This window comes from Pelodiscus sinensis, chromosome 22, assembly GCF_049634645.1.
Source record: "Pelodiscus sinensis isolate JC-2024 chromosome 22, ASM4963464v1, whole genome shotgun sequence".
NCBI lineage: Eukaryota > Metazoa > Chordata > Testudines > Trionychidae > Pelodiscus > Pelodiscus sinensis.
In genome coordinates, this window is record NC_134732.1 from 10,347,443 (window position 1) to 10,374,324 (window position 26,882).

General features: G+C 45.8%; 1 protein-coding gene across 3 annotated transcripts in view; it reads left to right on the forward strand.

Moving 5' to 3' along the window:
* The window catches only part of COL27A1 (collagen type XXVII alpha 1 chain), a 305,308-nt gene extending 279,979 nt beyond the window's left edge, over positions 1-25,329 (forward strand). For 2 of the 3 annotated variants that reach the window (XM_014580186.3, XM_014580187.3), the window contains 16 exons: positions 1,256-1,309; positions 1,388-1,495; positions 2,028-2,135; positions 3,535-3,642; positions 9,365-9,418; positions 10,136-10,198; positions 15,373-15,426; positions 16,503-16,538; positions 17,009-17,026; positions 17,472-17,507; positions 18,227-18,253; positions 18,519-18,584; positions 19,469-19,640; positions 19,853-19,962; positions 22,053-22,271; positions 22,956-25,329. In XM_014580186.3, coding sequence (XP_014435672.2) covers positions 1,256-1,309; positions 1,388-1,495; positions 2,028-2,135; positions 3,535-3,642; positions 9,365-9,418; positions 10,136-10,198; positions 15,373-15,426; positions 16,503-16,538; positions 17,009-17,026; positions 17,472-17,507; positions 18,227-18,253; positions 18,519-18,584; positions 19,469-19,640; positions 19,853-19,962; positions 22,053-22,271; positions 22,956-23,102 — 1,380 coding nt within the window. In that variant the 3' untranslated portion in view covers positions 23,103-25,329. The remainder of the gene's footprint in view (positions 1-1,255; positions 1,310-1,387; positions 1,496-2,027; positions 2,136-3,534; positions 3,643-9,364; positions 9,419-10,135; positions 10,199-15,372; positions 15,427-16,502; positions 16,539-17,008; positions 17,027-17,471; positions 17,508-18,226; positions 18,254-18,518; positions 18,585-19,468; positions 19,641-19,852; positions 19,963-22,052; positions 22,272-22,955) is intronic. The other variant, XM_014580190.3, reaches the window with a different exon arrangement.
* Positions 25,330-26,882: the final 1,553 nt, after the last annotated feature.

The following is a 26,882-nucleotide window of genomic DNA, read 5'->3' on the forward strand; positions in this document are numbered from 1 at the left end:
ACAGCTTCCCAATCCATTAACCACCAGAGGTTTTGGCTGCCTAAATTTAAGTGCATGACCTCAGTACTCAGCTAATTCACATTCCACCCTGGCAGATATGGGAATTGGCATATTGCCAACTAGACTGACTTACAATAGGTGATTTTAGCAAAGAGCGAAGTGGCGACTGCATTCAAAGAGAGACACACCCTCTCACCCATTTAGATCTGGAACTACCCATGGGTCTAATGAGTAACAGTAGCTCTTGTTCCAGAGAGTTGGCCTGGATTTCAGAGACTTGTCTGCAGATGGAGAAGTGATACGCAAAACACTTGCTTTATTTTTTTAAAATGTGTTAGCACATGACAGAGCTTCAAAGCTTCTGAATCCTAGCAAAGACGATGAGGCCAAGTGTTCCATTTGTATTGCAGGAGTTAATCCTTGTTCCTAGCTAATAATCAGGACTGCATTCTTGCTGTTTTGATGCTTCCCTTATCAGCAAATCAGCATTACAGATTTTACCATAGGAAGGTTTTACCCCCAGCTCTCCAGACCAAGGGAAACTATCTAATCTAAGGGTATGTCTACACTAGCCCCCTAGTTCGAACTAGGGTGGCTAATGTAGGCATTCAAACTTGCAAATGAAGCCCGGTTTTTAAATATTGCAGGAGGAGTAACAGTTAATCCGAACTAAGTCCTTAGTTCGGATTAACTTCTGACAGCCGCGTGTAGCAGTCAGTTCGAACTAAGGGGATTTAAAAATGGTGCTCGCCCGGGAACATGCAAATGAAGCCCAGGATATTTAAATCCTGGGCTTCATTTGCAAGTTTGAATACCTACATTAGCCACCCTAGTTCGAACTAGGGGCTAGTGTAGACATATCCTAATAGAGGCCAGAATAAGACTTTCCCTATCTGAGTCCCCTGAAGAAGGCTTGGTTGTTGACTGCCCAGGAATGATGAATGAAATAATCTTTGAGTATCGTGTTGTAATGCATGCCAGAGCTGCAGTTCTCTCTCAAATTCATCCTGTTGCTTTATTTGTCCTCATCTGTTCTATATTAGAAAAATGTAGGGCCTTCTGGCTATTCATTCCTGCCCTCTAAAGCAGATAACCCAGAGACTCTTAGAGAACTACTTGTAATATAACCAAATAATAATTCATCTCCTTCTGCTGTAGCAAGTGACTTTATATGTCTCCTTTTTAAACTGCTCTCAACTGTAGAGGCCAAAACAGTCTTCCCAGGTAGGACCATACCATATTTCTTTTTCTTTAGGGTCAAAAAGGAAAGCAAGGGCCACGGGGTGCAGCTGGCAGCAGAGGCTCGCCGGTAGGTGAAAATTCAGCCTTTTTGGTATGAGTCCCTAGCATCCCAGGACTTCAGTCACTAATTCTTTTGTGTTTGTAGGGCCCTGTTGGGTTACCTGGTCCGAGGGGCGTAGTGGGAAGACAAGGCCAGGAGGGTTCTCCTGGAGTGGATGGAGTGCCTGGGAAGGATGGCACAGCTGGGCTGCAGGTAAGTTTGAAACAGTAATATTGGGACACCTTAAGCAAATACTAGCCCAGAGGAGGGAAGGGCAAAGGATAAAGCAGTTGAAATTCACACACACACACACACACACACACTCAGAGCTATAGCTGTGCTATCATATATTCATAGACTCATACAGTCTCTCACACACACACACAAACACACACAGAGCTATAGCTGTGCTGTCACACACACACACACACACACACACACACACACACCTATAGCTGTGCTGCCTTATATACACAGAGTTCACACATTAAAACCCAGGCAGATGGCTCCCTGTGGACAAGTCTGTAAGTAAAGTGGCTCTCTCAGCCAGACAAACAGGCTATTGTATGCGCAGATCCATGTGCTGTAAAATCTTATGCGAATGCTCACACAGCCACTCATAAATGCACACCATGCCAGCCAGGCCCGCTGTTTCTGTAGTCATGCTGCTTCTGGCTACATGGTTGAGCATGCCCAGAAGCATAGGGTGACTTTCTCTGTTTTCTTTCCTGGACTTGTTTTATAGGGAGAACAGGGAGATGATGGGGAAGAAGGCACAACAGGGATGTCGGGAAAACAAGGGAACCCAGGCATACCTGGTCTCCCAGGAGCACAGGGGCCACCAGGATTTAAGGTCAGTTTCCAGCTCACAGTGGTCTCTGTTGTTGTTGTTGTTCTAAGTGTACTTGGGAAGGTGGCATGGAACCTCACACTGCCTGGCCTGCACTGCTTTTAGGGATCTCGAATAGCTAGGCTCCTAGCAAGAATGACCAGGTCTCTCTTTTGGAAGGTCTTGCATCCTTGGAAGTGTGTACTGTTAGGACATGTCTACACTTACCAGAAGATTGACGTTCCAGAGGTCAATCTTCTGGCGTTTGATTTAGCGGATCTAGTATAGACCCTTAAATCAAACGCTGAGGGCAGCTCCTGCTGACATTCAGTACTCGTTCTTCAGCAAGGAGTAAGGAAGCCAATGGGAGCAAATGCCTCCCACACTGTGGGCTCTGCCAAGTCTCAGCTTAAGGGAAGTCAACTCTAGCTATGCATTTTACATATCTGGAGTTGTGTGCCTTAAGCCAACCTTCCTGGTCTAGTATAGACCAGGCCTTCATGTCTTAGCAGGCACTAGTGGGGGAAGGAGCTCACACTGCCAGGTTTTCAGCTAGCACCATCAGGGCTGAACTGCTGGTGAACGGGAACAGTTCTGAGCCAGCGGAAACAGTGAAAGGCTTGGTTAGTAACTCCTGGATTTCTTACTAGTTCTTTCCCTGTCCCAAGTGGATCACAGAAAACAAACCAGACCCAGGAATGATTTAGCCATTTGTAAAAAGGGGCTGTAAATAGAGAGATTCCATCTGGGTTTGGAGATGCTGAAGAATTTCAATCAAATTACTCATTTAACCCATTAAGTTGTCACTTACTGCCCCCCAGCTGCCATAGGTAGAAATAACAGGCTGCCACCACGGATATCACTGGAGCTTTGCAAGGGCAGCAGGAGGGGGAGTTGAGATGCTGGGTCTTGGACACCCCTTTGTTGTCTCTGTCTTGAGAAGTCAGTATCAGGGCAAACGTTAGCTTTGGATTAAAGTTACTGTTCTGAACCCTTGGAATTCCTTCAGCATTTCACATGGATTCATCATCTGTCTCATCAGCCTTGTTCAGAGCAGAGACTGAGACATTGTGGGATGAGGGGCAGGGCAAGCAGGGGTATAAATGATGGGAGAGCATGACCCTTTCCCTCATATGTTGCCTTGGGACACACCTTGTCAGCTGAGCTTGTAACTGCGCCTCTTTGCAAACTAACTCTGGAAACACATTGTTGTCCATTACTGGCTTCATTGCACATCCCAGGAGAACATTTACCATTGCACCCAGCCTTGGGTGATGCATAAATGAAGCCACATTCCCTCCCCAGTGGCCATTATTTTTCCACCTTGTCAGATGTACCCTGCCACTGGCTGTTTCTGTTGCATGCTTTTATATTTAATTGCTGATCCCCTGGAGTGATTTTAATTCTGTGTTGTTCTTTGTAGGGTGAAAGAGGATTGCCTGGTCAGACTGGCCCAACAGGGAAACGGGGTACACAAGGAGGAATGGGGCTCCCAGGAAGCCCAGGAGAGTTAGGACCCAAAGGACAGCCGGTTAGTTGTGTTAATTTAAAAGCTTTGTGTTTTACTGTAGTTTTCCCACCTGGCTCATAGTCCTGGTAGTGCATAGGAGCAAGAAATTCAAAATGGCACCCAGCTGATTAGACGAGTGTCCACTGCTAAGTTTTCTATTTCTACTGGTGATACACATTCGCACATGCCTCCGTGCACATAACATTTATTCCACATATGGAGGGGAAAATCTGCACATAGATGGAAAAGATTAGAGGGGACATGGGTCACCGTCTATCCCACAGTAAGTAAACTGCTGTTTTTCGGCACTAGTTTGACCACAGCTCATGCACGTACAGCAGTGGTACTTACGCCTCTCAGCTGCTGTGCTGACCCTCCCCATGAGCATCAATTGGTTGGTGTCCCGGAGAGCTGTAAAATTGATCAGCTTCAGCAAAGGAATGCAAACACCCCATTATGAAAGCAGGCTGCTGTGCCTTGTAGTTTTTAATGCATCACACTTGTAAGATGACCTTATCTAGCTTCGCGCTGCGTCTCAGGTTACAGCAGATTCCACACCGGGAGCTATAATTACTTAATTGTAAACTCCTTGGGATAGAAGTAATATCCCTCCTGTTGAGTCCCTTCTGTCCAGTAGAGAGCAAACTGTCAACAACTCTCAAGTACTTTTGCATCCCTTACTATCCCTACTATTTAGAGACCTTCCCCCGACAAGAAACCAAATTAAATCTCCTACTGTCTGCTCAACATCTGTTTGTCTTTGCATCTGCTGGGATCTTCAACTGTTTGAAATGTGTATGTATGCGGGTCGCTTGGTCCCCTGCCAAGATAGACCACGCATCACAAACAATGAACTCCTCACTGCAGTTAAGACATGGATAGATACCTAGCAATGTGTGAAGATTAGATTTATACATGTCTATGCTAGTGTTGGGCCCCATTCTCCTGTGAAATTGGTGAGTTGTCTTCCTACACTCCAAGGACAATAGGTCTCAGAGGAGTAGCCATGTTAGTCTGTAACTTTAAAAACAATGAGTAGTCCTGTGGCACCTTACAGTACGTCTACACTACAGGACAAAGTCGAATTAAGATACGCAACTTCAGCTATGTTAATTGCGTAGCTGAAGTCAAAGTACCTTAACTCAATATTTGGCGCTGTCCACACTGCAGGAAGTTGAAAGAAGAACACTCTTCCTTCAACTTCCCTTATTTCTTGTGAAAGCAGGACTGCTGGCATCGACAAGAGTGCCCCTCTCACTTCAAATTAACTGTATTAACTAAACAGCTAGTTCAAACCCTAGGGCTACGTCTAGACTGGCCCCAAATTCCGGAAAAGGGATGCAAAGCAGGTAAGTCAGCATAGGGAAATCTGCGGGGGATTTAAATAAACATGTCCGCCGCTTTTTTTCCGGCTTGGGGAAAAGCCGGAAAAAAAGCGTCTAGACTGGCGCGATCCTCCGGAATAAAGCTCTTTTCCGGAGGATCTCTTATTCCTACTTGAAGTAGGTATGTAGGAATAAGTGATCCTCCGGAAAAGGGCTTTATTCCGGAGGATCGCGCCAGTCTAGACGCTTTTTTTCCGGCTTTTCCCCAAGCCGGAAAAAAAGTGGCGGACATGTTTATTTAAATCCGCGGGGGATATTTAAATCCCCCGCGGATTTCCCTATGCTGACTTACCTGCTTTGCATCCCTTTTCCGGAATTTGGGGCCAGTCTAGACGTAGCCTGGAAGATTGACAGCAGCAGCTTCAATCTTCCTCTGCAGTGTAGACATACCCTTTGAGACTAACAAAGATATATAGTATAATGTTGCACTTTAAGGCTATGTCTACACTTGCGGTTTCTTGTGAGAGAAATATGCAAATGAGGCAGTGTGGAATATCGCCAAGCCTCATTTGCATACCTAATGAGCCACCATTTTTGCAGAAGAGGCTCTTGCGCCAGAAGGAGCTGTCTACACTGCCCCTTTTTGTGCAAGAAAAACCCTCTTGCACAATGTCGTTACGCCAATTATTTTCATGAATAACGGCATTGTGCAAGAGGGTTTTTCTTGTGCAAAAAGGGGCAGTGTAGATGCTCCTTCTGGTGCAAGAGCCTCTTCTGCAAAAATGGCAGCTCATTCGGTATGCAAATGAGGCTCAGCAATATTCTACACTTAGCCTCATTTGCATATTTCTCACACAAGAAGCTGCAAGTGTAGACATAGCCTAGATAGTGAGAGAAATGAGAACACTGCTTGCTCCACCATCCTAGAAGAAGCCTCTAAGGTTACGTCTACACAGCAGGGCTAAAGTCGAATTAAGTTACGCAACTTGAGCTACATCAATTGCATAGCTTAACTCAAAGTAGCTTAATTTGGCTTTTGGCACTGCCTACACAGCAGGAAGTCAAAGGAAGAACACTCTTCTTTCGACTTCCCTTACTCCTTGTAAAATGAGGGTTACACGAGTTGGAGTAAGAAATTCTCCAGCTTGACAATATTTTGAAATAATGGCTTGCAGTGTTGACACACTCTTTGGGTATGTCTACACTACCCCACTAGTTCGAACTAGGAGGGTAATGTAGGCATACCGCACTTGCAAATGAAGCCTGGGATTTGAATTTCCCGGGCTTCATTTGCATAAGCGGGGAGCCGCCATTTTTAAAACCCCGCTGGTTCGAACCCCGTGCAGCGCGGCTACCTGGGGCTCGAACTAGGTAGTTCGGACTAGTTCCACGAGGTGTACCAGTAGTTCGGAATAGGAATCCTAGTCCGAACTACCTAGTTCGAGCCCCGTGTAGCTGCGCTGCACGGGGTTCAAACCAGCGGGGTTTTAAAAATGGCGGCTCCCCGTTATGCAAATGAAGCCCGGGAAATTCAAATCGCACTTCATTTGCAAGTGCGGTATGCCTACATTACCCTCCTAGTTCGAACTAGGAGGGTAGTGTAGACATACCCTTTGTTATTTCAGAATAACATCAGTTATTCCAAAAATAACGCTCCTGTGTAGACATAACCTAAATGGCCAAGAAAAGTCACAGGCTCCTGGCTCAAGAAGTAGAGTCAAGTTGAGTCCTGTTGTATTCTCTTTTTTGTATACATGACTGGCAGATTCATGTACCCACTGTTCAGTCCTGCAGGTTGCTGTGTAAATATTGATTCAGGCCTCTTGGATAAGATATTCCTGTAACTTAGCACATAGCTCTTTTTCTTCTAGAACTCTTCTTTGCTTTTCATTTATTTCTGCTGCCAACCACTCCATGGAGCGAGATTATCCTACCATGGGAGTAGCAGTAATATGTTTCCTTTCCAGGATCCTTAAATGGATAGTTAAGGTTTTTTTTTTTGTATCCTTGGAAAGCTACTTGCATTCCACAGATTTCAAACAGGTCCTAGCTTGCCAAGCAATTTCTCACTACCATGGCAGGAAAAGCTTCCTAACAGCAAGGTCTATTAGACTCTGGAATCGCCTTGTAAGAGAAGTGGTGAAATCCTCATCACCTAAGTCATTTACAACTGAGCTAAACAAGACACATTTCCAGCTCTTATTACTTTGTTTTTGTACTAATCTTTTCCCAACTATCCTGAATCACTTTGCCCTGTTGATATCAGTATGTCACTATCAAAGAGCTTGCATGCCAATATACAGGTAGTCCCCGAGTTACACGGATCCGACTTATGTCGGATCCGCACTTACAAACAGGGCTTTCTCGCCCCGGAGCTCACAGGCAGCGGGACCGCCCAGAGCGCAGCGGTCCCGCCACCTCGACCTCCGGGGCGAGAAAAGCTGCTCCGGGTGCCCCTGGTCTGCTGGGGACCGTCTCCAGCAGACCAGGGACACCTGAAGCAAAGCCGGGGAGGCAGAGGGGTCCCGCGCCTCTGAGGCTTTGCTCTGGCAAAGCCTCAGAGGCACGGGACTCTGCCGCCGCTGCGGCTTTGCTCCCGGTGTTCCTGGTCTGCTGGAGACGGTCCCCAGCAGACTAGAGGCACCGGGAGCAAAGCCGCAGCGGCGGCGGGGTCCCGCGCCTCTGAGGCTTTGTCCTAGTCTGAACTACCTAGTTCGAGCCCCATGTAGCCGCGCTGCACGGGGTTCAAACCAGCGGGGTTTTAAAAATGGCAGCTCCCCGCTTATGCAAATGAAGCCCGGGAAATTCAAATCCCGGGCTTCATTTGCAAGTGCGGTATGCCTACATTACCCTCCTAGTTCGAACTAGGAGGGTAGTGTAGACATACCCTAACTGTTCAAAGATGATTTTTTTCCTTGAAATGTGAGTGATAATCCTTAGAGACCTATTTAAAACTGGCAAGAGCTGAGAAATATTTTTCCCGTATTTTAAAGTTCTTAGCATATATGCCTGTTGACAGATAAACTGGCTGCAGCTCAAAATGGGCCTTCATGAGGAGTCAGTGTAACCCAAACACCTAGTGGGCATGGTGCACGGTCCCATCCAGTGGCACTTGGACCACTTACAGAGAGGGAGAATGCAGTTCCTCTACAGGGTCGTGCATGAAGCTCCAGCAGTCCCAGGTTCAGGGCTTTCTGCTGGTGTTACATCAGCACCGTGGTGTAGAGCAGGGTTGGGCAATAATTTTTAATGGGGGGCCACTCCAAGAATTTGGAAAGTGGATGAGGGCCACACTCTTCCATTATATTAATTACATTATAGTGGGATATGGGAGAGGTTTGGTGCAGAAGGGAGCTTGGGGTAAGGGAAGGAGTTTGGGTGAAGGAGGTAGTTGCGACCTGGGGCATTGGACTGGGAAGGAGGGGGTTGGATTGTCACCTAGGACAGGGAATTGAGGTACAGGAGGGGGGTGCAGGGATTTGGGTTGTGAGCTAGGGCAGGAGGGGACAGTGATCTGGGGCAGAGGATTGGGGTGCCAGATCTGGGAGTGGGTATGGGTATGTAGACGAGGGGACAGGAGAAGGGGGCAGAAGGTTGGGGAAGGGAGGGTCTGGGTTGCCAAAGGTAGGCTCTGCCAGGAGACTTACCAGCCAGCAGCGGTTCCTGAATCAGCCTCCCCACCTGCCCCAACGCCGCACAAGCTGTAGCCATGTGCTCTGGAGCCCCTTGTGCTTCGTGGCTGCCTGTTATTGAAACAGGCAGCTCCCCATGGCCAGTTTCTGGCCAGAATCCGGCCAAAGGGATTGTGCTGGGGGCGGGAGCAGCTCCTAAAGCTTCCCCCTCCCCTCCAGACTCATAGTTTTTAAAGAAAAACCATCCTACAGCTGTGTATCTGAGCAGTGTGCGGGTGGGGCGAGGCAAGTGGGGAGCCTGCCTGGGGCTCCCCACAGCGTCCGCAGGCCACATCTGGTGTCTTGGCAGGACAAATCCAGCCTGAAGGCTGTATTTTGCCCAGGCCTGGTGTAGAGTGTATTAAAAAGCAAAACAGGGCTTTTTTGAAAGTTATCAGAGTTTGATACTTTGCAAAGGTATGGCCTTTAGAGAACATTAAAAGCAGCTCTTGGAGCGTACCCCCCTCCCTGCCCCTGGCCCAAATACCCAAGCTGTATCTTAATACCTTCTAGCCACTTGGGGAGAATATGCTAATATCTTAACTCAACCAGATAGGAAGATCTCCAATTCCCTTTTCCAGAACAGGGGATTTCCTTTCCAAGTATTCAGTCATAATTCCTGGCTTAGAGGGAAACAGAAACATCCATAAGTATTTTTCAACCTAAGTACCATGATAAGTCCTTTAAGTTGAAATTTATTGCTCTGGGTTTTTCTTTCATTTGTCTTTGCTTGGCTGCTATTTCCAGGGGGACTTTGGCGAGTCAGGATTTCCAGGGATTGCAGGCATGTTTGGGCCAAAGGTAAGACACCTCCTTGTATCTCTTGGGCTGTATAGTATCTGTATAAGACACATTCCCTTCCTCACTTTACTGTGGCAGATGGATTACTGGGAACATGGTTCTTGCTGTTCTATGCTCTTGGGAGAACCAACACAAACTAGTAGCAGATTTCTTTACAGAAAGCTACTGTACTCAAAAGATGATTCTTAATTATTTTAGCTTACTCCCATTTAGCCCTCTGAACCACTCAGCTTCTAAAATCATCCCTAAAACACTGAAGTTACAGTCATCTGGATGAAGCTCAGACTCCCTCCAAGACCAGTGATGGGAAGAAACATTAAATCCCCTCTAATGGTCTTCTGACAAGTTGAATGGCTCAACTGCCCTTGTTCTGTCAGAAGAGACTCATCTTTATCACCTGTAGTTATCCTATCACTGGTGTTGTGCCCCCTGAAGTAGGTTTTATACCCATTTTATCTGAACATCTCATGTGACCTTATATTTAAGTTTCCACAGAAAAAGGCACAACTAAGAAGTGCTATTCTAAAAGTCAGTGCCATCCCACTTTCCAGAGAATGGGGGAGATTTGCAGAACATGGGTGTGGGCCCACTGTTTTAAAAAAATCAGGGCTCTCCCGTTCTTACATACAACTGGTCACATTTCTGTCTTTATTACAGAGTAGTAAACAAAGGAACAAACTGCCTCTGTTGAGATTTATATCTGATTCTTATCTACAGGGACCACCAGGAGACCTCGGGTTCAAAGGAATTCAGGGCCCACGGGGACCACCTGGTCTCATGGTAAGTTTTTTGCACTTTATTCTATTTTTAGAACTTTCTTGTCTGTCTCAGTCTGTTGGTTTTAATCAGGACAGTCTGTGGCCCAAACCCTGAGCACAAAAAGGAGCTAACGCTGACCCATACAGCACATTTCACATACACACTAATCAGAAGCTGCAGTTCAGCTGGGTCATACATGTACAAGGCTGTACAACATCACCCTGCTTTGGCAACCTTTTGTCTCAACACCGTATTCTAACTACACCAGACATACTGAGTACAAATCTGTTCTCCCTTTACAAGAAAACAATGTTGCTAAGCAACTCATTTTTCCTGGCCCTTTAAGTCACTAAGATGAATTTCAGTATAATTGTGGGCATTACATTAGCTGTGTACAACATACTCTGGTACTTGGAAGTCCTCCACATGAGAGCTCTCAACTCTCCAATAAAACCCTTCCCAAATATGTGGCCTCATTTGTCCATCACACTCCTTTTAGTAAGCTTGTATTAACAGTCCACTGAAGTAACGGAAGGAGCAACTTGTGGTTCAAGAGCTTTATGAAGGTGGGAGGACAGGGGTTCTGGGCTGTGAATGCCTATGCCATGGATACAATGACTTAGTTCTCAGGTTGAAGAGAGCAACTGCACTGCTGGGATTGATTTCTGAGGAAAAGGAAACCCAGGAAGACACTTTTTAAAAATATGTGAGATCCCAGAGATCATAAAATACTAGAACTGGAAGGGACTTAAGAGGGCATCAAGTCTAGTCCCCTTCCTTCATGAAGAACCAGTTACCATCTAAATCTTCCCTGACAAATGTCTGTCTAACCTGCTCTTAAAAATCTCCAATGATGGAGACTCCACAACCTCCCTAGGCAATTTATTCCAATGCTTAATCACCTTGACAGTTAGGAACCTAAACCTCTCTTGCTGCAATTTAAACCCATTGCTTCTTGTCCTATTATCAGAGGTTCAGGAGAACAATTTTCCCACCTCCTTGTAACACCCTTTTAAGTACTTGAAAGTTGCTATCATGTCCCCTCTCAGGGTACGTCTAGACTACAGGCTTTTGTCGACAGATACTGTTGACAAAGCTTCTGTCGACAAAGAGCGTCTAGACTACATTCAGTTCTGTCGACAAAGCAAGCTGCTTTGTCGACATGGCAGTGTAGGACAGTTTAGATGCAATAACGCCTTCTGTCGACAGAACTCTGTCGAAAAAAGGCGTTATTCCTCGTAATGAGGTTTACCAGCATTGACAAACTGCTGAGTTCTGTCGACGTTATGTTGACAGAAGTCAGCGGTAGTGTAGATGCAGGTTTAGTTTTGTCGACAAAAGTCCACTTTTGTCGACAAAACCCTGTAGTCTAGACACACCCTCAGTCTTCTCTTTTCCAAACTAAACAAGCCCAATTCTTTCAATCTTCCCTCAGACCTCATGGTTTCTAGACCTTTCATCATTTTTTTGTTCTTCTTGACCTTCTCCAGTTTCTCCACATCTTTCCTGAAATGTAGTGCCCGGAAGCAGACACAATACTCCATTTGAGGCCTAATCAGTGCAGATGTTCCTTAAACCCTTGGGTTCTCAACACTATGTAGTAAGATGAGGGTCTGTAACATAAAATCACATATCACGGGCCTGAAACATGATGAGCAAGACTTTTGCTAGGTGAAACTGGAAGCAGTAAATAGGCCTGGCTAACCAAAAACAGGTCAAGCATAAAGAATGCCAAAAGGTGTCAGGCACAGACCATAAAACGCATTCCAAAGGAGTTGTAATAGAACAATTAGTTAAGAAACACAGTGGTATCAACTGCCTCCCCTCTAAAGATGTAAAAGACTAGTCAACTATCCGGTATTTTGACTAGTCGATTAGTTGACATTCCCCCCCTCCCTTGCTGCCTCTGTAAGGGTATGTCTACACTACAGCGCTAATTCGAACTAACTTAGTTAGTTAGCTTAGTTCGAATTATTTAATTTGAACTAAGCTAATTCGAACTAGCGCAGCTAGACTTAAAAACTAGTTCGAATTAGCGTTTTGCTAATTCGAACTAGTGCGTCCTCACAGAGTGGACCCTGAACTGGGGTTAAGGATGGCCGGAAGCAGTGCCGGCAGGGCATCAGATGAGGACTTAGGGAGTGGAGCTGCTGTCTCAGGCTAGCCGAGGGCTGTGCTTAAAGGGACCCGACCCCCACCCCGGACAGACAGTTCTCAGGGGGTTTCCCGCTTGCAAAGCAGTCCTGGCTTGGAGTGCCCTGAGTGCCCACACTTGGCACATCACAGCACTCGGACATCAGCCCGGATGCACTTGCCGCAGGCTGCCATCTGGGGAGAGGGGTCAATCGGGGGGCTGCAGGAGAGTTTCCACCCTGAGGAGCCCGCAGAGCCATCCCAGTCCTCCCCATTGGGGGCTCGTACCCCATTCCTCCCTCACCTCCTTCCACTTACCCCTGCCTAGCCCCCCTTCCTGATGTACAAAATAAAGGACACGTGTGGTCAAAAATAGAAACTCTCTTTCTTGAACAAAACTGGGTGAGACTGGGAAAAGGAGCTGGGAGAGGGGAAGAAAGAGGGTGGAAGAGGGGAGGGCAACTACAATGATGAGGGGTTTGAAACAGGTCCCATATGAAGAGAGGATAAAGAGACTGGGACTTTTCAGCTTAGAAAAGAGGAGACGGAGGGGGGATATGATAGAGGTCTATAAAAGCATGAGTGGTGTGGAGAGAGTGCATACAGAAAAGTTCTTCATTAGTTCCCATAATAGAAGGACTAGAGGACACCAAAGGAAAGGAATGGGTAGCAGGCTTCAAACGAATAACAGAAAGTTCTTCTTCACAAAGCAAATAGTCAACCTGTGGAACTCCTTGCTGCAGGAGGCTGTGAAGGCTAGAACTAGAACAGAGTTTACACAGAAGTGAGATAAAGTGATGGAGGTTGGGTCCATGGAGTGCTATTAGCCAGGGGGTAGGAGTGGTGTCCCTGCCTTCTGTTTGTGGAAGGCTGGAGATGGATGGCACGAGACAAATGGCTTGGTCATTGTCTTCGATCCATCCCCTCCAGGGTACCTAATGTTGGCCGCTGTCGGCAGACAGGCTACTTGGCTAGATGGACCTTTGGTCTGACCCAGTACGGCCATTCTAAGCTCAGGGCTCAGGGTCGGGGGTTTCACTGGACCACCCTGATTTTCATGCAAACCTGCTCCTGGGTGGCCAGGCTGGCAGCTATCCTGCCCTAGATGACCACTTTCCTGTGCCTAGTGCGGAGGTCGTAGACGAGGTCCACAATGTCTGTACTAGACCAGGTGGGCGCCCGCCTCTTGCGGTCCCGGGCAGGCTCCCTGGAGCTGCCAGCCTGGTCCCAGGAAGAGGGGGAGGGCTGGGTGGCAGCGGGTAGCCGGCTCGAGCCGTGCCAGGTGCAGGGTCTGCTGGCTGGGTGCTGGCAGGCTTGCACCTGGCACGGGCACCGTAGCCAGCCCATGTCCCTTTAAGGGCTCTGAGGCTGGGAGGAGGGCAGTAGAGTTTCCCTGGTGTTGGCCAAAGTGGCCACCAGGGAAAGCTGGGGAGGGCTAGCCTCCCACTAGTTCGAATTAAGCGGCTACACAGCCCTTAATTCGAACTAATTAGTTCAAACTAGGCTTAGTCCTCGTGGAATGAGGTTTACCTAGTTCGAACTAAGCGCTCCGCTAGTTCGAATTAAGTTCGAACTAGAGGATCGCTAGTGTAGCGCCTATCAAAGTTAATTTGAACTAACGTCCGTTAGTTCGAATTAACTTTGTAGTATAGACATACCCTAAGATACTTCCCCGGAGTCCCCAGCTGATCCCGCTTTCCAGAGAAGTGCCGCACGGAGCCCGGGAGCAGCTGGGGAGTCCCCAGCTGACCCGGGCTCCACTGCGCTTTTGAAAGACGCGGAGGCAGCTGTGCAGCAGCTGCCCTTTTGAAACTGCCGCTTCCCGCCCTTCAAAGGAGCACTGAAGCCCCGGGTCAGCTGGGGACTCCCCAGTTGCTCCTGGGCTCTGCGCAGCACTTCCCTGGAATCCGGGGTCAGTTCCCTCGCTGACTCTGGGTTCTTGCACTTCCCAGCTCTCTCCAGCAGGGAAGTGCCAAGGAACCCGGGGTCAGCTGGGGAATCTCCAGCTGACCAAGGGCTCCTAGCGGCATGCTGTGTAGCATGGAGGCCAGTATTAATGGAGGACTGTGAGTCCCCCGCTGATCCTAGGCTTCATGGCTTTGAAGTGCACAAGAGCCCTTGCTTGTGTATTTCAAAGCAGGCACGCCACGTGCAGCCCGGAGTTAGCAGGACTTCCTGTTGGCCTTGGGCTATAGCGGCATTCTGCATTCCTCCTTTGAAATGTACAAGAGCCCCATTGGGGGCTCTTGTACATTTCAAAGGAGGAATGCGGAAGTGCCTATCGGCTAGTCGATGGAAATTCCATCGACTAGTCAATTAACCGCATTTTAGCATCCTTACTCCCCACAAGTAACATACATATCAACCCAGGTTCAGTACCAGGTCTAAATTGGTAGTATGATGGATAGTAATTGAACCCCTCTTGCGTGAGGTAAGAGGTGGTAACTTGGCAACAGAGGGTGGCAACCTAATATGTCAGGAGTGATATGTAGCTTGTTTGTACCTGTGTACAAAAGTGTACACCAAAGAGTGGTCGTTAGCTGACCTATGGAGCTATGCTAGATTCATAGTATTGACTGAGTTAGTCCATTGTCAAGGTACATGAACTTAGTGATGCAGCAGTGAGTCTGTTCACTGATAACTATTACTGTACTTCTCTTGGCAATAAATCTGACAGGGTACTTTTGATCCTTATCTGATTTGTGGTCTCTGGGGGCTCTCTTGGAGTCTGTCATGTTGATTAATTGCACATGATTAATGCAGTAGATAGGGGAGCACATGCACACACGCAGCCAAAAGTTTATCATCATTGATGGAGCAGAAGACCTATCAGGAACCCATCAAGAATCCTGATGACATACAGCATAAATTTGTCCTTTAAATGTCTCTGATTCAGCTGTGAAGTATGAAAAGACAACTCCAGCGTTCTTCAGGGGGGCAAGAAGGAAGAATCACTATATATTTGTACTGGGTGTGGCACGCTATGATATTCAACAGGTCTAGTTTGGTAAAAAGTAACTTCCATTTCCTAGATCCCCATCTTTTCTCGCTTTCTGTTTTAGGGCAAGGAAGGTATTATTGGGCCGCTGGGTATTCTGGGTCCTACAGGAAGCTCCGTAAGTGTGTGTCTTTTTTTTTTTTTTTAACATAACTTTTTACAGCTCATAATTACCAAAGGTATTTAGACAGGTACTTGCTGCTTCCTCGGAAATCTCTGATTTTGGTATGTACAAGAACAACCTAAAACTCATCTGAATTAATAGGGCAAAAAATATATATATTTTCCAGCTTAGGGAAAGTACAGCTGCAGTTACAAGGATAGTGGGAATTCTTAGTTTATAAATTCGCAGCAGCTCTATTTAAGTATGGGTTTGGAGTGGGAAGTATTAGACTGCAAGGGGTGATATTTTTTATTTAGAAGCTGTGGAGCCAGATTTGGAAAAGAACTCCTTTAGGTATCTCAACAAGTAGTGAGCTTTTCAAATGAGTTTAGTACCAAATGTGCTGAGCTCTTCTGAAAAGGTGCTTAAATATCACAATGAGAACGGCAAGCTTCTGAGCACTTCTGAAGATCTGGCCCCGGACTCCTATTCTCACCCCCAACTCCCTAAAATCCAAAAGAAGTCAGTCAAAACGTCTTTAAAATAAAGAATAAAATCTCCCATTCAAAGCCAAATAAAGTAGCAGAAAAAAATAAGAGCGAAGAAGCCGAGAAAAGCTGGTTTAGATAATGGTGAGAAAAAATCTGTGGGAAAAATTAGTCCATCACTTTTAAAAGTGAGTAGGAATGAATTAGATGGCCCATGGAAGGAAATACGTAAAATCCCAATCAGAAGGTAGAGGACAGAGCAGTAAAAACCTCCCAACTCTGACACCATACCGAATACATGCGTCAGAGGTGCCGTATCACTTACAAAGAGGCTGTTCCCTTGTCATGTGTATATGTTTATAGCTTCCAGGCTGGAGTATAGCTAAACAGTCCTTTTTGCTCATTCCAATAGTCACTGTGAAACTTTAAGGCTCCCTTCATTTTCTCAAAAAAGGGAGACAAGTAGGGCAACTAGCCATACTTTGTTTAGAGATACAATAGGGCCACATGAGGAGAGTTTTTCTCCTCAGAACATGTCACCCTCAACATGATTACTTGGCGCCTGCCTGGTTCTAATCATGTTCTTTATGGTTCTTTAACTAGGGTCCCAAAGGAGACAAAGGCAGCCGCGGTGAAACGGTAAGTGCTCTTCCAGAATCCTTCAGGTATGTCAGCTGCGTACGAAGCTCTTCTCAGACTTGGCAGACAGAGAACTCCAGACAGGTGGAATAGGAGGGAGAAAAACTAACTCAGCCTTTCATCCTTCCAGGATAGATATGTATCTATCCTGGATAGAATGTCATGCAGTTTTAATGTGCATGCAGTTTGCAGAGGAGACTTTTATACACAGATGCTTCGCTGTGCTCTTCATAGACATTAAAGACTCCAAGGCACTTTTCAAATAACTGAGAGTTCTGCCTTAGTATTCTTCGCCATAATTTCCCTTCCCCCTGTTGCTGTGCAATATGCTAGGCCCAGGTTTCTTGCCGTCTTCCAAAATGGCTGCTTTTGATACAGCTTTTAAACCATGCTGGGAACCCTTGGGATGATAGACATTACACTAGAAGCATGCAAACTTTTGACAATCTCCTCACAATTTTTTTCTGCAGGGTTTGCAAGGTCCACGGGTGAGTATTTCAGACAACTGTTTTCTCGCTGGTATCATCTTTGCTCAAATAAACTGATGTGCAGCAAAATCAAGTGCTGAAAAGTTAGGCGAGAGGGAAACTATCTATGGATGGATAGGAGAGAAAATAAAATAAAATAAGAGGTAGCATGGAACCAGAGAGGTGCAGCCACATGCACACAGTATTGGAAGTCTAAAAATGATAAAAGCATGACAGCTACATTAGAAGACAATATAGCATAGTAAAAAGCTGCAGTGGGGGAAGATATGGTCACCTCTTGTCTTCACAAAGAATTGAGCTGGAGGACAATAACATTTTGAAGAAAAATTGGAAGACTGTTGGAAGAGAACAGGTGTGGGAGGGAGCTCATCTTTCTCAGGGATACAAGGATGATTAATGTCACTGCATACTGCTGACATTTTACTCACTATGCCTTTTTCTTTAGGGTCCACCAGGCCCACGAGGACTTCCTGGGCCTCCGGTACGTACAAGGGGAAAAGGTTCAGAGGATGACTAGCCCTATTGTGGAAGATGGCTAAATCCTATCCAAAGAGGCTGCTCATTCATTTCAAAATCACACTTTGACTCCTTCTGTAAAATAAGGATAATAAATTATCATAGATTCATAGAGCTGGAAGAGACCTCAGGAGTCATTGAGTCCCGCCTCTTGCCCAAACTAAATCATCCCAGCCAGGACTTTGTTAAGCCAGGACTTAAAAACCTCTAGGGATGGAGATTCCACCCCCTCCCTAGGTAACCCATTCCAGTACTTCTCCACCCTCCTAATGGAATAGTTTTTCCTAATATCCAACCTAGACCGCTCCCACTGTAACTTGTGACCATTGCTCCTTGTTCTGCCATCTGTCACTACTGAGAACAGCCTTTCTCCATCCTCTTGGAACCTCCCTTCAGGAAGTTGAAGGCTGCTATCAAATCCCCCCTCACTCTTCTCTTCTGCAGACTAAATAAGCCCAAATCCCTCAGCTTCTTGTTTGAATGAACTAATGCTGTAAAGCACTTGGAGATCTGAAGCTCCAAAGTGCAATATAGGAAATAATATTGCTATTCTCTCCCCCTCTGCAGTGGGGATCCTACAGGAAAGAGGGATGATCTCAAATGGAGATAAAAAATTATTTGACAATATTATTCATTGATCATAAAAATCTGTCACAGTTAACAGTTTTGTCTTTTGGTTTTTAGGGGCCACCAAGTATTCCAGTTTCTTTTGTAAGTTGTTGAATTTTATTCTATACAATAGTTATGTTGTTGAGAGTGAGCAAATTGTGATATACACTTGCAGAGCTCAGAAACTCACAAGTGACCTGCTGTCCCAAAAAGATGTCCCCTAGGATTCCCCCCTATGTGGACTGAGAAGAAGATACCGTCCTGGCGGGATATTGCTTGTATTTGGCACCTAAACTTGCATTCAGCTTCTGTTACACATAGGTCTATTGATCTTTTAAAATGCTGCTGTTATATTTTCCCCCACCAGCAACAAGATGGCTTTGGTGCAGCTTTCCAGACAATGATGGACTCAAACACTGCACTCAAAACAGAGGTACCAACATGCTTTTCAACCTACCAAGTTTGATACAGATGCAGAGTGGTGCGCTGTGTAATCTTAAGGAGGGGATACAGCTTTTCATGTCACCTTGTCTGTTCTTTTTCTCTGTCATCTCTGTCTCTGATCCCAAGCAATTCCGCCTTCCCTATTGCCTTCCATGATCATACCCTTCTACCAGTATACAGCACAACTCCTGAAAGCATGGTTCCTACTCAGCTGACTTCAGGAGGATAACTTAAAGAGCTCTCGAGAAGCTTAGCTTCTAATTCTGAGTTGTGTTCCAAATGTTTCTGTTCAGGTAGAGGTGTGCTCAAGATTACAAATGCACTGCTACTTTTCTAAAGAATCCCACTGTTTATAATGAGACTAGATGACTATGTTTAAAGCCCTTCATCAGTTCCAGCACCTCGGATGCTTGTGTTCTGCTGTTGGAAAGAGATGGGGAGGCATCATCCCCATTGAAAGTATTACTGCAAATAGCCAATACACCTACCTGCCAGGATTAGACTGGGCTGCCATCAGAGCACACTTGTGGTCTCTGAATAGAATCCTGAGGGGGGTTCTGTCCCTTCAATGTTTTCCTTCTCTCTTTTGAGGAACAGTAATGAATAGCTGGGACCATCTAGGATCCGTTATGCAGGGAAGTTCTCGGATCCAAAGAGCTAGCTATGACCGTTGGGACTGAGTGGGATTACCGACTGTGCCTTTTACATGTGGTGCTTTGTCCTAGAATACAAAGGGATTAGTTACTATTGTCCCAGGTCCTAAGGCCATGTCTAGCCAAGGCAGTGTGTATTGGGGGGGGGGGGAGTCTCAAACTGCAGCAGTTCTGTCAAGCTCAGCAATCAGTGTTGACTGCCATCATCTTTCTTGCACAGCAGAGCTATCAACATTCAGACCTGCTGATGCTAGACCAGGAAGGAGAGATCTTCAAGACTCTACACTACCTCAGCAACCTCATCCAGAGCATCAAAAGACCCCTCGGAACCAAGGAGAACCCTGCACGCATCTGTCGAGACCTAATGAACTGTGAACAGAAGATGGGGGATGGTAAGCAGCACAACCATGTTCTGGGAATGCTCCAGTACACAAGAGAGATACATCTATAGGACCAGTTAAAGCCGTTCAAAAAGGCTCCCTTTCATGGAACACTTCCATGATGCAGAAAAATTAAAAATCGCTTAATCTGCTGAGACCTTTCTGGATTTCATGCATGGGTAACATAGATGGTTCACTCACCCATTTTTCCTTCCCTTTTTCAGGTACTTACTGGATTGACCCAAATCTTGGCTGTTCTTCAGACACCATTCAAGTCACCTGTAACTTCACCAAAGGTGGACAGACATGTCTCAGCCCCATCACTGCCTCGAAGGTACACACAGCTCGACCACTGTCTCTCCACAGGCTTCCTTCCCAATAGAATGCAAACGCTATTACTGAAGTGGGATTTGGGACAGTGTGTAACAATGTATGTGTGCCTAGGAGGTAGAATTTACAGCTGTTGTATCAGTTTCCTCACATTAGTGGGTATGTATTAGTTCCAATATTGCAGCTTTACCCATTTTGCAAAAAAAAAGTTTGCCTCCTATTCTTCCCCAATTACACTCTAAAACTATTTGTTATCTGTATTATGGCTCAAACCATGCCAGCACTGATTAGACTGCCCCACCACCTCCGCAATTAGTCTTCAGTCTACATTGAGCAGGGAATGATTTCTATACTTCTGCCAACATACAGGTAACTTTACAGGTATCATTAGCAGAAGTGGGTGAATACTCCCACCATGCTTCTCACAAATAGTTAGCTGAATTTTTAAACTAAGTCCCTTCAGTCTCATTCATGTCCTTTTGAATGTGCTTTCCATAATGGTTATGGGAATCACTTCAATGGGATCAGGATCTCCTCACAGAACTTTAAATCCCACTATACCTGTATCGGAAAGAGATATCTGCACATGTACACTCATTCAAGGAGGGACCAGGAACAATATTGTGTGACTTTTCTGAACTAACTGCCATAGTGTTCTGATCCAGGTACTTGAAGAGAACTATTCTGTGATTTGGGAGGTGAATTTCTTTTGATTTGTGGAATGATCCAATAACTGCTTATGCCAAGCGAGTGGGAGGAAATGACAGTCTGCTTCCAGACGTCCCCCAGACAGGAAGAGGCTTATGCATTCCCGGCTAACCAGGATGAATGAGTGGCACACGGAGTGGCAGGGAGACGCTAGCATGAGACAAGAGCAGAGAAATTAGAAAAAGCTCAAGCCCTAAGTAGGACTGGACAGTGGAAAGCTTTCTGAAGTTACAAAGACCCGGTGATAGTGCCATTGTGTACTTCCTGTATTAATTATTATAGCACTAGACCAGGGTTCGGCAACCCCCCAGCACACATGCCACAAGCACCACGCAAGCTGATTTCCCATGGCATGTGGGGAGGGAGCTCGGCCTCCCCCCTCCCTCCATGCAACAGGGAGCCCGAGCTGCGGCTGCAGCCGGAGTAACAGTTCCGGCTTCCTAGGGGGAGGGGGCGGGAGAAGCAGGAGTGCACATCCCTGGGGCTACCCTGGCCCGGCCTGGGTGTGCAGCTCCCAGGAGCCTAAGCAGTTAACTCCCCCTCCTGCCCTACAGGCTTCCTGCTTTGGGAGGGGGCGGGGCTGGACCTGCTCTGCAGAGCCGGGCCTGGGCAGCTGGTACATGTGGTGTGGTGTGCTAGGGCCCAGGCTGCTCCCCGGGGCCTGTGTGTGGGGTCGGAGAGCCCCTTTCCCAGCACCCCACTGCTCCCAACCAGGCTGGAGCCAGCCCTGGGTAGCCCCAGGCTCTACCTGCTCCAGCCCCAGAGCCATAGCCTACAGGCAAAGGGCTAGGCCGGGCAGGGAAGAGACACTACCCCTCCCCCACACACACACACACCTCTCTCCGCCCCAGTATTGCTGCCCTGCCGGTGAGTGTGCTGGGGGCACTGGGATGTGGGGGGCAGGAGTTGCACTGAGGGGCATGGAGTGATGCAGGGGTTCAGGCTACATCCCTATTCCACTCGCTGGCAGCCCTTTCCCGCACACTGAACCCCTCATTTTTGTTCCCACCCCAGAGGCTAAGGGGGTCCACAAAATCCACTAACTCCAGAACCCCAGAAAAGTAACCCCAGTCCTCCCTGTCCCTGCCCCTCCCGTGGGGCTGGAGTGCCTGAAGAGTGAGGGGTCTCCGTTATGCCTAGACCTTTGCCTTAACAAAAATCTTGTGTGTAGAACATTACCAGGGCTGCCCTGTGGTTTTGAACTGGTTAACCCACAACAGTCATCTAAATTGCCCATTTGGGGACAGCTGTAATGTACATTAATGCACTAAATATCTTTGCTGCTGCTTGCATTAACTGCACCTCTGTAATTCTATTGGATGTGCTTTGTTCATTGGCTTTGGGGTGAGGGTGTCTTAGTTTTCATATGATCTGTCACTTTAACAGCTGGAATTCAACATTGGTAGAGTCCAGATGAACTTCCTTCACCTCTTGAGCTCCGAGGTGGTTCAACACATCACCATCCACTGCTTGAACACATCAGTGTGGAGGGAGGGGTCAACTGAGAAGCCTTCCGAAAAAGCTGTGCGTTTTAAGGCCTGGAATGGACAAATATTTGAGGCAGAAGGGCAGTTCAAGCCAGAAGTGGCAACAGACAGTTGCAAGGTACAGAACCAACAAAACAGCTAAAAGCACTAGGAGATGCAGCATGCCCAGTCAAGGGAGCTTCATGGGGACATATGAAACAAGAAGACATGAAATTTAGCCATGTCTGCAAGAGTCAGCTCTTTGTTGGTGCTTCCTCACCATGACCAAAAAAGGAATAGTCCTGGAAGAGCCGTAGCAAAGGCCTCTATGAATCCTACTATGAGCAATTTGCATGCAGACCTAGCACTTACATTCTGCATTAATAGATACTATCGAAATGCTTTAAAAAGAGAGCACAACTGAGTACCTTTTTATTTAGAAAGGTTTACTGCTTGGAGGCAGTGTGATCTAGTGTGTAGAGTCAAGAGGTCTGTCTTCTACTCTCAACTCTTGCCCAGGGTCACTCTGAGTCAGTGGCAGTCACTCAAGTACACAGTTTCAAGAGCGATTTCTAATTTTAGGAGCCTAACAGCTTCATTTTCAGGGATAATGAATACCCAGTTTCTACTCACTAGCTCACACTTCCTCCACTTCCCCAACCCACATCGCCTCACTTTGTCATACCCATGAACTGGTGATGAGTTGCTTATTTCAGTAACTAGTGCTTTTCAGCAATATCTGGATGGAAATTATTTTTCCCCAGAGGGGCCTACTCACCCAGCTAATTGACTCCTTCCTACCTTTATCTCCCTCTTGTTTCAGATTCAGGATGGACACTGGCATAAGACTGTCTTTACGTTTCGGACACAGGACCCTAACCAGCTGCCAATCGTCAACATCTACAATCTTCCACCATCCGAGCCAGGGAAACAGAATCACCTCGAGGTCGGACCCGTGTGCTTCCTTTGAACTGTGACTTCTACAGTTCTCCAAGGTTTTGATCCCTTTTTGGATGGGCCTGCGTGTTAAAGTAGGATCTTCTGACCCTCTTCAGCACAGATGGCTGGCCTGGTCATTTGGGTCAATTGTTGCTCTGACTATAGAGCTCATAGTCTTAAAGAACCTTGATCTCCTGAACTCAGTAGATTCTCCAGCATGGGCTTGAAAGAAATGTTTAAAAGCAGAACAGTGGGGGGATGCTGGCATCAGCCAAGACATGAAGGGGGATCAGGAACTTGAAAGCCAGATGTCATGAGCAATTCCACACACAAAGCTTTTACCACAACCAAAGAAATACTGAGAGAGATCTCAAGAAGAAACCTACAGTGCATATCTTTGTCCTACCCCGTTCCAGAGTTACCAAATTTTCTTTTCATAAAATTAGAGCTTCCCTTTAAGAGCTCGTCATCTTCTGGACAGCTCACCGCTGATTAAAAGAGAGAGATGAAGTTCTCATAAGTGGATTTGCAAGTTGAATCTGGCTGCTCTGTGTACAGGAAGCATTTTGATGTGCAATATTAGAAGAGAAACAAATATATAGATATATATTTTATTTAAGCAAAAAAATATTAAGTTCCTCCTTCTGGGAGTGAGTTTAAAAAACGTCCCTTCTCACGTGTGATGATAGGATGAGGGAGAATCCCAAAGCTGAAAGAGGGAAATGGAAGTGAGGGGAAGAGATTGGTGCTAAAATAGAGAGAGAGAGAGGATGGGCTCGTCTGGTTTGTTTCTACCTCTCACTGTGAAATCTCTGGTGCTCTTATTTTATATATGAATTTAAACTATTTAAGGTTCTGACGGTGCTACAATGTCTTGCCACAGACCCAAAAAATAAAAATAAAAACCCAACAGCCATGGGGACTTTTCTCTAGAAAGAGAGAAAGTAGGGGGTGGGGTAGTTTAGCTAAATCAGAAGAAAATGCCTTTAACTTAAAGCGTGTTTAAAATATTTCAGATGATTTTTTTAATCTAGGTTTGTAAAGGTAATTGCCTTGGGTGTCAGTAAATGGACAACACAAAATGTATCTAAAATAAGCATGTCCATGGGTTTTTTAATGTCATTTCACTGCTTTATTTTTGGGGGTACAACTCACCCACAAAAGCTGTAAGAATTCAATTGTAGGGGAGCTTTGAAGAGAGCTAGTTTGGGTTGTTTTTGTTATATAAATAGTTTTTCTGTGTTGACTATGTGTATAGTTTCCTTGCCAGCTCTTCTGTACGCAGTGATTCCCTACACTGGGATCCAACAGCTGATTTTACAACAACAAAAAAACACAAGTCCTTTGTCAGGACTGTCCATCAAAGCTGAAATTATGGTACCTTGTTGCTTCAGAACCCAACCAAGCTTGGAGGGGTTTTGGTTTGTAGAAATCTAGTCTCTATGTGTAAATTTTGAGTTTAAAAAGAGGATATTATGGTAATCTTTTTATTCTACGTAAGGAGTAATATTAATGTAATCTGAGCTGTACTGTATCAAATGCTTCAGTGCCTGTTTTGGAGTTTTTCATGTCTCATATGGACTATGAATTTTGTCTGGAGAAAAACAAAGTGTGTCATTCTGTGTATTCTTTTTGCAGTTGTCTTTGGTTTGTTTTTCCAATGAGCTAAAAGTTAAGATTTTTCAAATACCTCAACTCCCCTTCTGATTCTGGTGCTTCTCAAATACCTCAAGCTGCCAGCCCAGGGCTCAGCCATTGAGTTCCTCTCATCCCAGATCATTTGTGTTGAAGCTACCATAATCTCATCGCTTGCTTGCTTCTTTTCTTGCACCCCCACACACATCTCTGTCCCATTTCTCCCCCTCTCATCCTCTTGTTGATGGTTTTTTGTTTCATTAGGTTGGAATTTCCATTTGTTCACCTTAAACTCTCTTTTTTTTTTTTACTTTAAATAAATATTTAAAACTGAAGCAATGAAATGGGACTTTATGGTTTTTTGCTTCTTCATGGGAAATTAAGATGGGTGAGAGGAGCAGAAATATCCTCAGGTTCAAAACTGTAACACAGGCAGGGCTTAAATCCAAATTAGCCCCCACAATCCTAAACCAGCACCATGGGGACAGATCACATCACCTGCATAGTGAGCTTTGGCGGGGCTCTGAATGGGGGCAGGGTTCTGCCTACATGGCACTCAGTGCAGGATCGAGTCCATCATTGCATATCCTAAAATTCTAAAAAATTCCTTCACCAACTAGACACCAGGGCTACGTCTACACTGGCATGATTTTCCAGAAATGCTTTTAACGGAAAAGTTTTCCGTTAAAAGCATTTTCGGAAAAGCGCGTCTAGATTGGCAGGACGCTTTTCTGCAAAAGCACTTTTTGTGGAAAAGCGTCCGTGGCCAATCTAGACGCGCTTTTCTGCAAAAAAGACCCGATCGTCATTTTCGCGATCGGGGCTTTTTTGTGGAAAACACTACTGTGCTGTCTACACTGGCCCTTTTCCGGAACAGTTTTCTGGAAAAAGACTTTTGCCCGAACGGGAGCAGCATAGTTTTTCCGGAAAAGCACTGATGATTTTACATTAGATCATCAGTGCTTTTCCGGAAATTCAATCAGCCAGTGTAGACAGCTGGCAAGTTTTTCCGGAAAAGCGGCTGATTTTCCGGAATAACTTGCCAGTGTAGACACAGCCTAAATCTCACCATAATAGAAAACACAACATTCAATTCGATTAATCAAAATCACTTGCCCCAGTTTGGAAAGTTCTTTAAGTGTGTATAGCACAAAGCTGCCCCTCCAAGTTGATTTCTCCTCTCCTTTCCCTTCAGGTTACTTCCTCTGCTACAAAGAAAGGAAAAGAAAGCAGCTCTCACTAGTCTTTTCCCCAGACTTCATTTGCCCCATGCACTTGCTTTCGAAACTGTTAATTCTTGGGTGTGAACAGTACAAAATTTGTACATTAGAGCTAAGTTTTGGTCCAGCTACCTACTGTACCTTGTGGTTTTGCCATGACTTCCTCAACCATTCAGTTAAGTTTGGGAATATGCATGGTCTGGGGCAAAATGAGCTTCCATTCAGCTGGTAATAGCTAGCCGTACTGTAACTAAAGCTCAATGAATGCATAAATCAGATTGGATTTCCCCCAGCAACTATCTCATTTTCTCCTCCAGGAACAGAGCTGGATTTAAAACTAGAGTTCAGCAAAGTTCTTTCTGGAAGTTAGCACTCTGGTTCCTGGAAGAAAGTTAAACATTGCAGCTTTAAACTGTGATTTGGTACTACTTTGCAAGAATTCCCATCAACATGGGTGACTTTCTGTTAGATATCCCCTATCCTCCCTCCCAACCCTATGTTAAGTTTGAAGGGGGAATCATACCCAGAGGCAGCTGAGGAATTTTTGCTATAATTGCATAATGGAACTGATGGGAAACAGTTCCAGATAAACTTTGAAAGAGTGTCGAAAGAAGCACAGACGTGGAGGAGCTGATTATGTCTGATTCAAGTCAGCCATTAGTCAGTCACAGAATGCTAGTGTTCAGGAATGAAACATTTAGTTTTCATCAGTGAGGACAAACACAATTAGCCCCACATACAGCTATGTAGCCCCCAGCCAATCATCAGATTCTAGGCCACCAAACAAAAGGATACAAAGCATAAGGATTAAAAACAATTAGCTCAATCTGAAGATAGAGGAGTCATAAAAATAAAAAAGAGTCCATTCACATTACACTACCAGTTCCTCTGCCTTATGTACACAGTCGGTGTTTGACAAGGAGGCCTCTGTCCCCCAAGGACCATCTCTAACACAT